Source organism: Mirounga angustirostris, unplaced genomic scaffold (assembly GCF_029215605.1).
Source record: "Mirounga angustirostris isolate CCGP_5_RB_7025 unplaced genomic scaffold, mMirAng1.0.hap1 SCAF_1, whole genome shotgun sequence".
Taxonomy (NCBI): Eukaryota; Metazoa; Chordata; class Mammalia; order Carnivora; family Phocidae; genus Mirounga; species Mirounga angustirostris.
The window spans coordinates 205,182,421-205,198,634 of record NW_026991709.1 but is presented as its reverse complement, the minus strand read 5'-3'; the positions used below and the strand labels follow the sequence as shown (position 1 = coordinate 205,198,634).

Here is a 16,214-nt window from a genome sequence, read left to right as displayed (position 1 = left end):
CTTCTAGCAAATCACTGAAGGTCTTGGGGACCCCCAACACAGAGGTCATGAACATTGTTTTATTATAATAAATGGTGGTTTTCCTTTACCTCCTTCAATTCCACCGCTCTTTGAGAAAATAAATAACATGAGCTGACCCCTCAGCTTGTGGGACCTGAAGCTGCCCTTACCCTCCGTCCCAGTTTCCTCCCCGCCTTGCTCACTGCCCTCCACAAGTTCTCCCCATGCATTCAGAGAGAAATGGAGGCCTTCGACATCCTTTCGTTCCTGCTCCTTTATCTCGGTTTCCACCAAACAAGCCAGACAGAACATGTGTGTTCAGGGCACACTCATTCGGGCAGCAGGTCTTCCCTAGGAGCCCCCCACCCCAGCCCCATTCCCTCCTCTCTGGGAGGCAGAGCTGGGGGTCCCTCACATGGCACTCTCGTTGCCTCCCCGTCCCCTGGACGCCCCCTTCTCTTGTGCCATGAGTGACTTGTAGGGCTTCCCCAGGCTGGGGAGGGTGAGCTCGGCTTCCTGCAGCTCCAGCTCCCGCTGAGACAAATGCTCAATGACGGCTGCTCCAATGGAGTCCCCCAGGACATTGGTCATTGTGCGAAGTCGGTCACTGGGGAAGGGTGGGGAGAGAGAAGCCACTGTTAGCTGAGGTTTGAAGGGTTCATGGAGGAGAGGGTGCAGCAGGGTGGGGGGTTCCTTGTGCCTGGGTGTTGGGACTCATGTTCTATCCACGAGCACATAACCTCAAGCAGGTGCCTCCCCTTTGATGTCCTCAGCTTCCCCTCCTAACAGATGCAGGTTGGATCAACTCTGATAGGCTCACATGTTATCTTAGCAATGCAATTCTTTCTTTTTAAGGATGTAAACATCTCATAGAGAAAATTAGGGGTTGTGGGCTGAACAGCATACAGGATGAGGAAGATAACCACCGTGAGTAAATCAGGCCAGACTGGAGACTGTCTAAATGGGACTCAGGTCCACCTGACAGCTCCCAAATGGGGAGGAAAGTCCAGATTTTTTAAATGTAAACTTCCTGTTTTTCAAAGTTGAGAATTAAAAACATAAACCAACAACAACAAAAACTTGCAAGCTCTGTCCCACGGATCCGTCCCACGGATCGCCAGCTCTGTCCCACAGATCGCTTTTTTGTGACTTCTCCATAAAGCAGGTACAACAGCTGTTCAGGCTCATATGTAAAGCCCCCCTTGCTCATCTCCTCCCCATCCTACTTCCCAAGGTTAACTCTATGGAATTTGGGATCTACAGGCCATGGTTTGGAGTACTCTCCAAGGCTCACCTTGTACTCTAAAATTCTAGAACTCTGTGTCCTTGCTGGAATGAGGGCCCGCAGGCTGGGGGTCTCACAAGGAAAACAGGGGGTTTGAGGAAAGATAGCACCAGGGTCTGAAGAACACTCACAGGAACCAGTCCACAGCTATGATCAGCGTGATGTCTTCAGTGGGCAGGCCGACCGATGTGAGCACAATGACCATGGTGACCAGACCTGCCTGGGGGATCCCAGCAGCCCCAATGCTGGCTGCTGTCGCCGTGATACTGTACATGGACAAAGAACACAGGGAGGCAGGAGGTGGGAAGGAGAAGATGAGGAAGAGAGTGAGAAAGGGCACAAAAGAAGGGAAGAGGTGGTTCCCTGGGACATCTTAAATTAAGTGCCTGAAAATAAAAAGCAGCCTTCAATAAATGTATTCTTTCAACCCATATTTATTGAGCATCTACTACATGCTAGACACCTAGCAGAAACTCCCTTAGAAGAAAACCCTGCCCAAACAGAGCTTACATTCTAGTAGGGGAGGCAGAGAATAAGGAAGATGAGGACTTAAAACATATACTAAGGCAGATGGTCCAACAGAGAAATGGTTCGGCCTGTGAAAGTCCAAACCATGCAATTTTAAATAAAATATTCAGGGAACACTCCCCTGCGCAGGTGACACTGGAGCAAAGACCTGAAGGAGGTGATATTTGCTGTTATATTTATAATGACCACATTGGAACCTCTGGGTGATGAGACCCAGGGATCCATCCTTCTTGTAAGAGCCTCAGGTTCTTAGGACGCACCAGCCATACTTTGGAAAACACGGGGCAAAGGGATCTCCCACCATAGCATGTGAGAGAAGATGGGACTGAAACATCTGGCAGCTCCCAATAGCCTCAGGTTGCAAAGTCTTACCTTTAGCCTCATTTGGCATGGGAGGCTGGGCTCTTCCCACATCCTCCCTCCAACATTCAAAGCCTCCCTTGACCTCAAGCTGAGGCTTCCTCCACCCCTAGCCAAGCTAATGACTTCTTAGGTCTCACCTGCTGGCAGATCCCCCCCCAAGACCATCTCACCTGATGGTCGTTATCTGGCCCAGGTTAAGCTCATAGTTGTTGACTTGGGCGATGAAGATGGCAGCCAGGGCCTCATACAGGGCAGTCCCATCCATGTTGACGGTGGCCCCCACGGGCAGCACGAACCTGGTGATGCGTCGGTCCACACCCAGGCCCTCCTCCAAGCAGCGGAAGGTGATGGGTAGTGTTGCAGAGCTAGGGGAGAGAGCCCTGGAGGCTGAGAACAGGGGGTGGCAGGGTGGGGCTGGAGCAGCCATGGACCGAAGGAGGGATTCTGCTGAGAACACTGGGAGACCAGGTGGGAGCCAGAGCAAGGGAGGATGGTGGGTGTATAACATTTCAGAGGATGGTAACTGCACAGGGAAGAAGGGCTCCTCATGATGCAAGAAGCACACAGCAATGGTGGTCCCCCAGGTTGAAGGTCTCTTTGACCCACTTAAAGCCAATAGTTTAAGGCTAATTACTAGACACTTGTTCATGCCACTAATGACCCTTCCACTCCTAGAAAGGAAGGGACTAGGGGGTCTGCTGACCTCCCACAACCCTCAGGGTTAAGAGAGAAGTATTACATGGACCCCTAATCCCCATTTCTGTAGCTCAGGGAGCAACCTCAGCTACACTAACCCTCCTGGTCTCTCCCCCCACCACTCCCCAGCAGGGGAAGAGCAACCTGATTGGTGAGTTTAGTTGAAGGAGTGGACATCTCACTTGGAGTTGGCCTGTCCACGAAACATGTGCTCTGCCTGGTCAGCTTGATGTCATGCAGTGAGAAGCCTGGCCCCACAGAGAAGGCATCTGGGGATCCAGCCCTGTGGTGATCAGGTGAGTTTCATTCCTGGCTACAATGGCACCAATCCTATTGGCCAAAGACCCAAAGGCACATTCTCCAGGCAGCATTATGAGCAATAACAATAATATTATTCTTCCGTCCAGTTGGCTCTTGTGATACTTCTCAAACTTTTGAATTTGGATGATGGGGAAAAGGGAAGCTCTTTATTAACCCCATAAAACCACACCAAAAAAAAAGGAGAAAAAAGCCAAGTGAGCTCCCAGAGACCATCTCAAGGGGAAATGAGACTCTGAGCTAGAAAATGAGAGAATATGGGGCATGTTGGAACCTTAGTCCCAACCTCAAAATTGGCAGCTGGTTCTCCTCCATATAAAACAGAGAGAAAGAAAATGTGGAAAACAGGTCAGGAGAGCCAGCCCGGGACAAAGATCGGCACCCAGGTGTCAACTGACCTACAGACCTTCATTACCACTGACATTACCGCACAGCTCAGACAAGGTTCAGTAGGGGGAGGAGGGGCAGGACTCCTAGGAGAGCTTGTGAACCACAGTGAACCTCAGAAAAGTACCGGAGATGAGGGATGAAGCCATACCTGGAAGACGTGCCCATAGCAGTGATGAGGGCCTGCAGCATACCCCCGATGAAGGGGAAGGGGTTCCGGTGGGTGATGAGGAAGTAAATGAGGGGCAGGACACCACCAGCATGGAGGAACAAGCCCACAATGACGGTCAGGGTGTACATGCCCAGCTGACCCCCCAGGACGGCCATGTCCTCCATCTCTAGGATCTTCCCAGCGATCAGGAACAGGATGCCCACAGGTGCGTACCTAGGCCAAGCCAGACACCTGTCAGAGCTCCCTCATGACTTTCCCTAAAGCTCAGAGCTGGCATTCCCAAGATTTTACCCATATAAGCCCCTGGAGCCAGACAGCGCCCACCATACAGCACCCTACTCTGCCCCAACCTTCCCCACACACTGACAAACAGGAATGGACCCCACAAACATATCCCACTGCCTCTTCCTGCTCACCCACAGTTCACACCCAGAACAGCAGGGAAAAGTTCCTATAACTCCAGGGCATACAATTTTATAAGGTCTCTCTTCCCTCCACTCCACCATTCAAGTCCCTCCCCAAATAGTCCCTGTCTTCGGGACTCTTTCCCTAGACATGGCCCAGACATTCCCTATCACTGGCCTTCAAACTTCCCTTATTCATCACCTCCAACTCTGTTTGCTCTAAATGTGTAACCTCGATGCCCCTATTCTCTTTCCTGTAAGTGCATATTCTCACTCACTCACCGGCCCTGAGCTATTTCACCTGAATTTCCCCCAGACAACCCAAACCACGCGTCTTATCAAATCATCTACTTATTTAACCACTTTCTTGAGCACTTACTCTCCTCCAGTCACACAGTCCCTGCCCCTGTGGTGCCTACATTCTAATGGGGGAAACACGCAGTATACATAGAAATGCCTAATTAAAAACTTCGGGTGGTGAGAGCTGCAAAACAGAGCCCCTGAGTGGGGCTGCATCAGCATGCATGGTCAGGGAGGGCCTCCCTGGAGACCTGACATTCACGCAGAGGCCTACATGATGAGAAGGGACACATCTATCTGAGGGGGAAGCATTGCAGGCACCATGCAAAGACCCTGAAATAAGCATGAGCTAGAAGTGCTGAAGGAGCATAGAGCAGACCAGTGTGGCTGCAGCGGTGAGTGAGAGGAGACAGAAGTGAGTTCATCAGGGGCTCACCTGTGCTCCCCACAAACCAGCGCATCTTAGTCTTGCAAGTTCCTGCCAGTGGTGCCTTCTTTCACCCATCACCAGGCTTCAGCTTTTACTCCTCTCTCTTTAGAAACTGAAGTCTACGCTTGGTTGTTCTTATGGTAGAGGCATTGGAGGAGGTAGGGACCTCTTGGGAAATTGGTACAATAGCTTGGGTCAGAAATGATGAGACCCACCCTGAGGTGGTGGGAAGGAGGATGTGGGGCACTTTTCTGGCCACATCTGTATTCCCCTGGGCTCAGCTGGGCTCAAGGTGAGACCCAATGGGAGGTTGCTGAGTTGTCTCCCAGTCTAGACCTACCTCTATGACTGCTCTGTGAACCCCCTCCCCAGCTCCCTCATCTTCATCCTTCCTCTTCATCCCCCACAAAATTCCTCAACCCTAGGTCAATTGCACGGGGCTTCTTTCCTTCTACACTCACCCAGCCAGCACACCTGGATAAACTCTGCCAATGACACCACTATAAATTTATGGTTTCCAATTCCATCGAGCTTCCTCTTGTCAGTCTTTTTGCCTATCCTTGATAAGCTCCCCCCTCACATTCCACTCAGCTGCTTTTCCAAGCTTTAAACTTGGCCTCTAACCCCCTACACAACTTTCTAATTATTGGGGATTATGGACAAAGTCTCCCCCAGTCTGGCACCAGACAGTCTTGTTAATATCTTGCACCACCACTCCCAACTTACCCTGTGCTCCCACCTCCCTGAACTCCCCACCATTCTACAGCCAACTCAGGCTCTTGCAGGATTTGCATATTCTCTTCCCCCTGCTTGAAGGGCCTCTCTCCTCTTTCCGTCCTATTGGGTTCCCACTTGCCTTTCAAGACCCAACTACGAGGTGACCTTTTCCATAACTCCCTCTTCACCTTCCCAGGCAGAGTTCACTGCATATCCCTCCCTTGGCTGCTCACTTCTCCAAGTTCCCAACTCTTTTTGAATGTCCCTTTGCTCTAGAACCTTCCACCTTGTATTGCATTTATCTAGTGTCTGTCTGTCTCCTCCAAGACTTCATAAGCTTCTTGGGGATAGGGATTGAATTCAGTGTATCCCTGTGTTCCAGACAAAGTTAGCCCAGAAAAATGTCTGCTGAATGAGTGAAGGAATTGGTAAAGGAATAGAGAATGGTAAAATGGATGCACACATGCATCAACTAAGGAATAACTAGTGAGTGGATAAACGAATAAGAAAATGAGCAAATGAGGGCGCCTGGGTGGCTCAGTTGGTTAAGCGACTGCCTTCGGCTCAGGTCATGATCCTGGAGTCCCTGGATCAAGTCCTGCATCGGGCTCCCTGCTCGGCAGGGAGTCTGCTTCTCCCTCTGACCCTCCTCCCTCTCATGCTCTCTGTCTCTCATTCTCTCTGTCTCAAATAAATAAAAAAAAAGAAAAGAAAATGAGCAAATGAGACACAAATGAATGGGTGGGTGAATGAATGAGTGTGTTAAGTGAATGAATGCAGGGAATACTGAGGGAGTGAATGGAATAACTAATGTGGAGATGAATGAGTGGGCCATTCACCATTAAGTGAATGAATGCAGGGAATACATGAGGGAGTGAATGGAATAACTAATGCGGAGATAAATGAGTGGGCCAAAGAATGAGCTTGAATGAATACATGGCGGGGTGAATAAATCAATCAGTCAATCAATCACTGGCTTCATTAATGCGTGGATGAGTCTGTGAATGAGTTTATGAGTGAATGTATGAATGAGCAAATTAACCAATACATAAATGAATGACTTTGGCCAAATGGTCCCAATGGCCCCTTGAGCAGCTGCCCCACAGCCTGACTTCCCAGTCCCGGCTCCACCCTTCCCATGTGCCGTCACCTGCCAGCCCTGTCAAAGCCCAGCACTTACCAGATAATGATGCCCACCATCCTCATAATAGCCTCATTGAGGCTGTCGAAGAAATCCCGCAGGACTCGGCCCTTGTGTTTCATACCACCGATGACCAGCCCAAAGGCCACAGAGAAGACCACAAGGCCCAAGGCATTGATGCCATTGGCTGAGCCAGGCACAGGCACAGTCTCCTCGAAGCTCAGCACCTCCTGCAGGGTGCCCAAGGCCCAGGTGACATTTTCCAGGAGGCTAGTTCCGTTGTCCATTGAGGATGGGGGAGGCATGGAGGTGCCCGGCTCAGATCCATTCTCTGTCCTCACTATGGTCCTGGTTACCAACCTCGTGCTATACTGCGTCTTGAACTGAAATATGGAGAGATCGGGACCAAAATCAATTCATCAGAATCTCCTGAAGAAGTTTATTTAGAACACCAACTCCTGGTTGCCACCCATGGAGAGTCTTATTCAGAGGACTTGACCAATGCATAGAAGAACGAGTGAAGGAATACATGAATGAAGGAGTGAGCAACTAATGCATGGCAGAATGAGTATAGATTCTGCATTTTTCAAAGCTCCCTGCTCAAACATATTTGGGGGCCTCTCTGTTCAACCATCTATGGTGAGATGCCCTGGTTCCTCCTTCAGCACCATCCTAGGCAGCTCTTGGCCTAAGTCGTTTTCTGTTATCCTCCCTTGATCATTCCACCAATGCGAGGTACATTCTTTCTCCCAGACTCTTCCAAAAACCCCTGCCCATTGCTCTGGCGGGCCCTTCTTCCCATCCCTCACCCCGGGACCACTCGCTTGGCAGCAAGTTCCCCCCACCCTCCAAACCTCCTTGACCACACTGTGCACTTCCCCTGACCTGTTTGAAGCAAGCCTCCACCAGGTTGGGCGGAAACATATTTCTGCAGAAAAACATCAGAGGAAGGGAGGTGGTTAGACCTTGGGAAGGAGTCCAGGGTGATAATAGTTAAGAATAATAGCAACAGTACCAACCGTAATAATGGCAGCCAACAAGTGAATGCTTACTCTAGACGGGTACTGAGCTAAGTGCTTACCTACAGATATGATCTAAACACTACAATAACTCTAGAAGTGAGCACTACTGAGGTCCCCATTTTATGCACAAAGAAACCAATGCACAGAGAACTTATGGAAGTTACCCAAAGCTGCACAGCTCATAAGGGGTACAGATGGACCTCAAATCCAGGCCTCTCTGAGCCCTTCCATAGAATTCACACACGTGTCAGTGATGCCTCAAAAAACACAGATAACTTGTGGACCTCAGATCTGGGTTTCCCCCAAGTCAGTGACTAGGGGAGAACCTGGCAAGCCTTGATTCTGGCTGGCAAAATCTTGCTTCTTTAAAAGAATCATTCATCCTCCAATGGAGCTTGAGAACGTCAAACACCATTGTTCTGAGCCCATCTCAAGATGCAGCTAAAACTTCCAGAGCCTAAGGGCCAAAAGATCGTACCCTAGGAGTCAGCTACTCTCAGAGAATTTGTGCAAGGCTCCAGGGCAGAAAATGGGTACCAATAAACTAGGTTCAACTTGGGTGTTGCATTTCCAGGCTGAGTCAGCCTGTCCCCTTTGTCTCTCCTTGAGTGTGGCTTCTTGCATCTAGGGCCAGAGTTCCCATCAAAATTAGAAAGGGCGTCACCTGACCAGGTCCATGAAGGCATCAGCTGTGGGGATGGTCTCAATGCGGCCTTCGCGGTGCAGCCCCTCCTTGGAGCCCTTCCCAGGATGGATGATGGTGACCATGAGGATGCCAATGAAGACAGCAATGACCGTGGTCACCATGTAGTACACAGCTGCCCGCATCCCCATCCGCCCTGTTGCCTTGTTATCCAGGGATGCCATACCTGGAGGACAGGTGATGCAGCCCTGAGCAGCGCCATCTGCACCCCACCACCCACTGTCCCATCCATCAGCTCTACTTCCCTCATACCACCAGCTCAACAAGCATTCCACCAAGCATCTCCTCCTTCTGTGCCCCACCCCAGCACCCACACTGCCATCCTTTGACCCCTCTCATCATTCTTCTACACCTATTCTAGTTTCCATATACACCTTCCACCCCATCCTTTAGCCCAAGCCCCACTTCACCTACCTTCCCTCTACTTCAAGCCAAACTTTTCAACTCCCACCCCATCCTCCATTTATGCCTACGTTACACGATGGCGTCACCTTCATTCCACTCTTCATCCTGCTATTGACCCCAAGATTATATCTCCCTCCAGCCCACCTCACTGTACGCTATCTGTGATAGATACTTCTTTTGGTGCTCCAGCCAAAGCTCTTTACCAGGCTAACACACCTGCCCTTCAGCTGCTGCGTTGTTGGCTGCTAACAGTTTGTGTGGCCCCCTTCTCTGGAGAACTGCCCTCAGCAGAACAAAACCTGCTTTGCCCAGAAATACCCCATGGAAGACCTAAAGCCAAAGGCTACCTGGTACAGGGACTCAAAAGGCCAGCTCCTTTGACTTGGGTGAGGGCAGAGTTGGGAAGAACAATTCTGTAGCATTACTCCTGCTCCAGAGCTATCCATGGGATAAGGCTGAGAGGCCAGCCTTCTTCTGAACCCACATCTCTGCTTAGATTCTTTCCCTGCCTTATCTTGCTCCCCTCACTTCCTCATGGGTCTCTCTTGAATGCTATCCCTTGATATAACACTTGTGCAAATAACCCCATCTTAGGCTCTGCTTCTGCGAAATCCAACCCAAGAAACCACTTTTTCAGACCTTTATCTTCATCCCTGTCCCCAAATCTGGAGATTGCAAATCAACCACTTAGGTGCCAAATCTGGCCCCCTGCCTGTTTTTGTAAATAAAGTTTTATTGGAACACAACCACACCCATTTGTTTACAGATGAGTCTGCAGCTGTGCCTGCACTACCATAGGAGAACTGAGTAGTTACAACCGAAATGGTATGGCCCCCAATGTTGAAAATGTTTACTATCTGGCCCTTTACAGAAAAAAATTTGCTGACCTCTGCATAACCCATCCCTATTTTTACCCCATCCCCCACCCACCATCCTGTCACCTCCAATACCTTCATCCACATCCCACCCCCTGACCATTGATGCCATTCTATCTTCCTTGGCTGCCCTATCACAGCCTTTCTTTCACCTTTGGATGATGGTAAGCTCCTGGCAGGCTGGTATTTTATCTACACGGAAAAGCATGGTAGAGTTACTGAGATAAGTGGCATATGTCATATGGAGTCTGGAACCTGGTCTGATGAAGACCTGGGCTTTGGCCAAGAACTCGGGGCTAAGTGCAGGTTCGTGTTTGAGGTCCTAAGATAGGGAGGTGATCCCATGCTTGCGATAGCTTTGGCTCCAGGTTTGAGCTGGGGCTCCGGGATGGGTCTCGGAGGCCAACACTGGCCTGGGCTCTCTCACCTGTGACCAGGCTGGAGACAATGAGTGGCAGCACCAGCATCTGCAGCATCCTCATGAGAAGCTCTCCGGGGAAAGAGAAGTACTTGATCTGGCGGTAGGTAAGTTGGTACGGGCGCAGGGCAAAGGCCAGGCTGACCCCTAGGACCAAAAGGAGGGCTCTGTGGAGTGGTTTGGGTCACCGAAGGGTGGTGGCAAGTGCTCTTGCAGGTGAGAATGAGTGGGCGGAGTGACGACGTGCGCGTGCAGGGCATTTCTCCGAGGTCCCCGCCCCCCAGCCAGCTCACCAATGACCACAGCGCTGACGGTCAGCAGGATGAAGGCGTTCCGGCGCAGGAAGCGCAGCACGTGCTCACGGGTCAAGGTTTGTAGGCGCAGGCGCGTGCGCAGCGCTCTCTGCTGCAGGCTCTCCTGCAGCCGCTGCAGCCAGCCCACGCGGCCCAGCCGCTGGCCGCTCTCCCGCAGGAACAGGCTGTTCCCGTGGCTGCTCATGGTCTATCTGCGGGGGACAGAGGGGCCTTCTGGTAAGGGACAAGACAGAGGGCGGCTGTGGGGCCAGGGGAAAGGGTGGAGGAAGCTGGCGAGGAACTCCGAGAATCCAGACAGGGGAGGGGCAAGGTCCACCTGTTGGGGTGAGGCTGTGCTGGGACACCTGAGAACACTGCTTGGGGTTGAGGGGTTGCGTCTTGGCACAAAAGGGTCCAGATCTCCAGAATCCGTTCCCGGACATGACGCTTTTGCCATTCCCTGACTCCAGAGCCCTCCTTATTTCATATCCTCACAAACCAAACTGGCCGGCCTTTGCTCAGCGCCAACTGGACATGCAGAGCCCCAGACAAGGCACCCTGGGTTTAGCCTCCCAAATTAATATGGTTTGCTGTTTGGCCTGGTGGTGTTGACAAGTGGCCTTTCCACAACGACAAAATCAGCAGGTGCCTGGTAAACAGTGAGTACCCAATAAATACAAGTGCCCTGCATGAGTGCTCAGGTGAGCAGAGCGGCTGGAGGTGGGATCCCTTGGGAAGGAAATGGTGACAATCCTTGACCCCAATGACTCTTCAGGATCCATCTTTGAAGGGAAATGTGATGTTCAGAATCTCTCTGGGTGTTTCCCAAACTTCAGACTTTTGTGTCTCTTCTAAATTTGAGCGCATTCCTGTAACCTTATTTACTTATTTAAGTAAATACATCTTGGGGGCGCCTGGGTGGCTCAGTTGGTTAAGCGACTGCCTTCGGCTCAGGTCATGATCCTGGAGTCCCGGGATCGAGTCCCACATCGGGCTCCCTGCTCAGCGGGGGAGACTGCTTCTCCCTCTGACCCTCTTCCCTCTCTTGCTATCTGTCTCTCATTCTCTCTCTCTCAAATAAATAAATAAATAAATAAATCTTAAATGGAAAAAAGATCATTACTTGAAATGCAAATTATATTTTAATACACATTAAATGAAATGTATGTAAAAATAAAAACCTGCCTATCCTTTATCAACTAAACACCTTACATGTATCAGGCAGCTTGGAAATGTGACTTTCATGGGCCAGAGGAACTTTTATTTTTGTGGACTCCTTCCTCCATTAAAATATATACATATACATATTAAAATATTAAATTATATTTTTACAACTGAATTGTTATAAAAATGAATATAGTATTTTGGAACTAGATAGAGGGAATGGTTGCACAACATTGAGAATGCACTAAATGCCACTGACACCACTTTAAAATGGTTGGGTTTCTGTTATTGTGAATTTCACCTAACCTTATACATTCAACCATTTTCTTTGATCTAAAAGTGTAGTTCTTTCTTCTGATTTAAAAAAAAAAAAATGAAAACAAAAAATAAAATAATAAGTTAAAACATTTCTGTGGATCCCTAAAAGTATCATGGGCCCTGGGCACTGGACATCCTATTCTTGAATGATAGGCAGCCTGGCCTGCAATGATCTCACAGCAAAAAAAAAAAAAAAAAAAAAAAGTGTGACAGTGCCCACATTCCAGGCATCCTGGGAATACTGTTGACCCTGTAGATTCACTCGGGGGGCAAACGGCTGACCACCAGGAGTGGCATTACCCAGGATCCCTTGCCTGCTGGCTCCCTTTTGGTCTGACTATCCGGAAGCAGCAGAAGAACGGCCGATAGGAGGAGCATTCCTCCTGCCACACCCCTGTTTGGCCGTGGTTGTGTTCCTCTGCCTAAGGCCACAGCTCCTGTCAATCCTCTGTATCTATTGGCCATTTGGATGTCTTCTCTGAAAAAAATGTCTATTTAGTTCCTCTGTCCGTTTGTTAATCAGATTGTTGTTGTTGTTGTTATTGAGTTGTAGGAGTTCTTTATATATTTAGGATTTTAACCTCTTATCTGATACATGGTTTACAAAAAATGTCTCCCATTCTGTAGGTTCCTTTTCATTTTGTTGTTTCCTTTACATGTATCTTATCTGATACATGGTTTACAAAAAATGTCTCCCATTCTGTAGGTTCCTTTTCATTTTGTTGTTTCCTTTACTGTGCAGAGGGTTTTTAGTGTGAAATGGTCGCACTTGTTTATTTTTGCTTTTGTTTATGCTTTTGGTGTTATATGCAAAAAATCATTGCCAAGACCAATGTCAAGGAGCAGAATTCTTCCCTACTTTGTCTTCTAGGGGTTTTATGGTATCAGGACTTATGTTTAAGGCTCAGATCCATTTCAAGTTAATTTTTCTGAGTAGTGGAAGATAGGGGTCCAACTTCATTTTTTTTATTATGTTCAGTTAGCCACTGTATAGTACATCATTAGTTTTTGATGTAGTGTTCAATGATTCAATAGTTGCGTATAACACCCAGTGGTCATCACCAATTTCATTTTTCCGTATGTGTTACTCAGTTTTCCCAACACCTGTTGAAGAGACTATCCTTTCCCCATTGGGTGTTCTTGGCTCCCTTGACCGGATAGAGGTGCTATTGCTACAATGACAACCATATTACAATATATAAATGTATCAAAACAACATGGTACACACCTTAAACTTATACAATGTTATATGTCAAATATGTTTCAACTAAAAAATCCTTTGTTGCAGCCAAGGCTCTGGCCCTGTCCTCCCTCGCTGCCTCCCTCCTGGTCCCTTCCCCTCCCCCCCACCCCCACTCTTGCTGGTCCCTGAGTGTTACTACATCAACCTTACTGGTTTCCCTTAACTTTGCTCACATCCTTGTAAATAGTCCTTAACTTAAGCTCTTTCCAATTCTCCTTTTTGAGTGTGTTGTTTCCTGACAAATACACTGGATTTAGAAAAAACTCTCCAAGCCAAAGGAAGGCAGTCAATATTGTCCCTGTGCTGAACTTCACCCAGGTCAGGGCTGGGAGTCTGGGAATCTGGGAGACATCTCAGTTCCACCAATAGGTAGATCCTTGGAATTTTTTTTCCTACCACTGGTTGTGCAGTGACTTTTCTGGGGTCACTGTCTTCCTTGCCCTTTTCTGATCCCCCCATATCCAAAGGATGGGACACCTGCCTCAACTTTTCAGGGCCTGCTTCCTCCAGGTCCAAGCCCCCATTGTCAATGCCAAACCCCAGTTGGGGTCCTGCTCCAAATGGGTCCATCACTTTGAAACCATAGTGCTGCTTCTCACCTGGCTGTGAAAAATCCCAGACGTGGGACCACAAACTATACAGGAAACTCCTAATTCCTCCCTCTCTCCAGAATGTATGTTCCCAGTCACCAAGCAGTAGCACAGAATTACCCGTGGGTCCCAAGGGAATGTTCAGCTGAGATCCAAACTAGGCACAGAAGGTCCAGAACTAGTTTTGTCTCCTTCCTTTCCCTTCCTTACAAGAAGCAGCACATAATAGTGCAGGAATGGACAAACCATAGTCCGACGGCCAAGTCTGGCCCACTGCTTGCTTTTATAAATAGTTTTATTGGCACAGAGCCACATTCATTTCTTACGTGTTGTCTACAGCTACTTTCATACTACAACAGCTGAGCTGGGGTGTTGGGACAGAGATTATATGGGTCGCAATACAACCTCTCAGGCCCTTTACTGACAAAATTTGCTAGCCCCTGGCCTAACAGAAGAGCATACCTGAGCTCTTAATTTCAAATCTCCCTCCACCTTGCCGGAACTGGTCACTTTCTGTGCGGCTTAGATGGCCCAATTCACATGACGCTTAGAACAGTGCCTGGTGGGCACAAAATAGATGTCAACTGTGGTTGATAAAAAGCAGAAACCCAACAGACACACAGGTGAGGGTAGAGACAAACATTGAACCTTGGGTTCTCTCTTTTCCAGTCTCTCCTGGTCCTAGGCATTCTCTTGACCCTGTTTCTGAGGCTTGCTGCTCGGGAAGTGGCCCTTTCTAGTGTCCCCAGTCTCTGCAGGAGTTGAGGATGTGTCTCCCACCTGGTTGCCCCAACCTCCAGACTCTCAGATGTGATGAGATGTGCCGGCCACCCCACCCTTGGAGCCAAAGGAAAGAAAGGAAGGGCTCCTAACATCCTAAAACTGAAGCAAGCTTGGTTAGCAAATGTATGCTTCCTATACATTTTATCTCAGCACTCTGCTAGCCAGAGGAGTGAGCGGGGGAAGGACAGAACTCTTCAGACACACAAGCCCACACACCCCTTCCAGACCCTGCACAATTCCCCTTCCTAAATGAAACTCCATACAGAGAGGACCATAGCGTTGCCCACCCCCCCTCCACACACACCCCGCTTGGGACTCCAGACACAAAACTTCAGACATTCAAATTCCTTCCCACATGTAAACATCCAGCCCACACACCTCTTGAGGAAGGCAAGCCCACTCACACATTCAGCGTCCCTCGCACACACCACCACCACCCCACACACAACTTCCCAGCCAGCACCGGTTCCGCGGTGGCCAAAGTCTCGGTCACAATCAGGTCTGGCCGGAGTTGGAGAAATAAACACCCTGATAGGGAGCGGAACCGAGCCCTGGAAATGGAGGAAGCGTCACGCAGAGATGGAAACCTGCCCACGAATTGAGGCCACGGACAGAGGGATGGGATGGGGAGGAGGGAGACGGGCAGTGAGAGCTCGGGTAACAGCTAAGGTGGTAGGAAGCTCACCAGGGCGACCTGATGAGCGGCGGCGACCATGCTGAGGGGCAGCTGAGACAAAGGCGGCCGAGAGCTGGGAACGCGGACGCAGGGGCCCCCCACCCGCCTGACCCCAGGGTGGGCCAAGCCCGCCTCGGGTCCCGCCCGCCCCGACCCCAGAGCCCGTGGCCGAGCGGAGCCGCGCTGTCCCCACTCACCTGCGCCCGGAGTGGCGGGGGCGGCCTGCCCGCGCCTCGGCCTGTGCGCTGCGCCCGGATGCAGGTGCCGGAGCCCGGCGAAGCGCCCGGCCGGAGCAGCGGGGACCCGCCAGGGATGGCGCCGCGCTGGCACGGGGAGCGGACGGCGGAGGCACGGGCGCTGAGCCGGGACGCGCTGTGCAGCGGGTGGGATCCGGGCTGGCCCTGCGCTCACGTGGGTGCGGGGGCGCGGGGCGGCCGGGGGGAGAGGGCGGGATCCCCTCCGGGATGCCCCGCGCCTCCCCCGCGCCGAGCCCAGGCTCTGCCGCCGCGTGGGAGGAAGGGCAAGGCGCGGGTGGGGAGGGAGGGGGATCCTGGGCCGGGCGAGGTGGGTGGCCTCACCCGCGTCCCGCCTCCGCCCCCGCCCCGGAGCCGCGCCTCCGCGCCCCCGCCTCCCGCGCCTCCCCGGGCCCCCAGAGGTCCGAACGTCCCCGGAGAGCGTCGGGCCTGGCTCTGGTACCGCTGGGCCGGGGCCCGCATCCCCCCGAGGAGGTCTGGTCCAGACGCGGGGGCCAGCCTCCAGGTGCCCCCGGCAGCCACGTGGGCTCCGCTGCCCCGCTTCTCCCTTCCGGTGCACAGCCGGGCCTTGGCCTTTCGGCCGCTGTGTGCCCTTGGGCCAGCCCCTCTCCCTCTCTGAGCCTGGCCTTACTGGAACAACGGAGATGACTTGGCCGACCCCACAGAAAATTAAAGCTGAGAAAAATTGAAGTGCCTGAGTGTGGAAATGCTGCGAGCCGCGTGAAGCAT

The 16,214-nt window shown here is 50.9% G+C and overlaps 1 protein-coding gene across 1 annotated transcript; it reads right to left on the bottom strand.

Moving 5' to 3' along the window:
• Positions 1-94: 94 nt before the first annotated feature.
• Positions 95-15,718, bottom strand: SLC1A6 (solute carrier family 1 member 6). The gene is made up of 10 exons (XM_045862833.2): positions 15,429-15,718; positions 10,458-10,669; positions 10,174-10,311; positions 8,428-8,632; positions 7,627-7,669; positions 6,781-7,124; positions 3,729-3,962; positions 2,347-2,541; positions 1,417-1,551; positions 95-607 (listed from the first exon to the last, which is right to left on the bottom strand). Exons 2-10 carry the CDS (start codon positions 10,660-10,662, stop codon positions 412-414), a joined length of 1,695 nt encoding a protein of 564 aa, XP_045718789.1. The 5' UTR covers positions 10,663-10,669; positions 15,429-15,718; the 3' UTR covers positions 95-411.
• Between the last annotated feature and the right edge of the window lie 496 nt (positions 15,719-16,214).

What these genes read in the sequence shown, in the direction of transcription:
- SLC1A6 (XM_045862833.2), bottom strand. Translation starts at nt 10,662, where the DNA reads ATGAGCAGCCACGGGAACAGCCTGTTCCTGCGGGAGAGCGGCCAGCGG. An exon ending in TGTCTCCAGCCTGGTCACAG is followed by an intron (nt 8,633 to 10,173) that starts GTGAGAGAGCCC and finishes CCTGTCCTCCAG; the next exon opens with GTATGGCATCCCTGGATAAC. An exon ending in ATGGTGGGCATCATTATCTG is followed by an intron (nt 3,963 to 6,780) that starts GTAAGTGCTGGG and finishes GGCTTGGCCTAG; the next exon opens with GTACGCACCTGTGGGCATCC.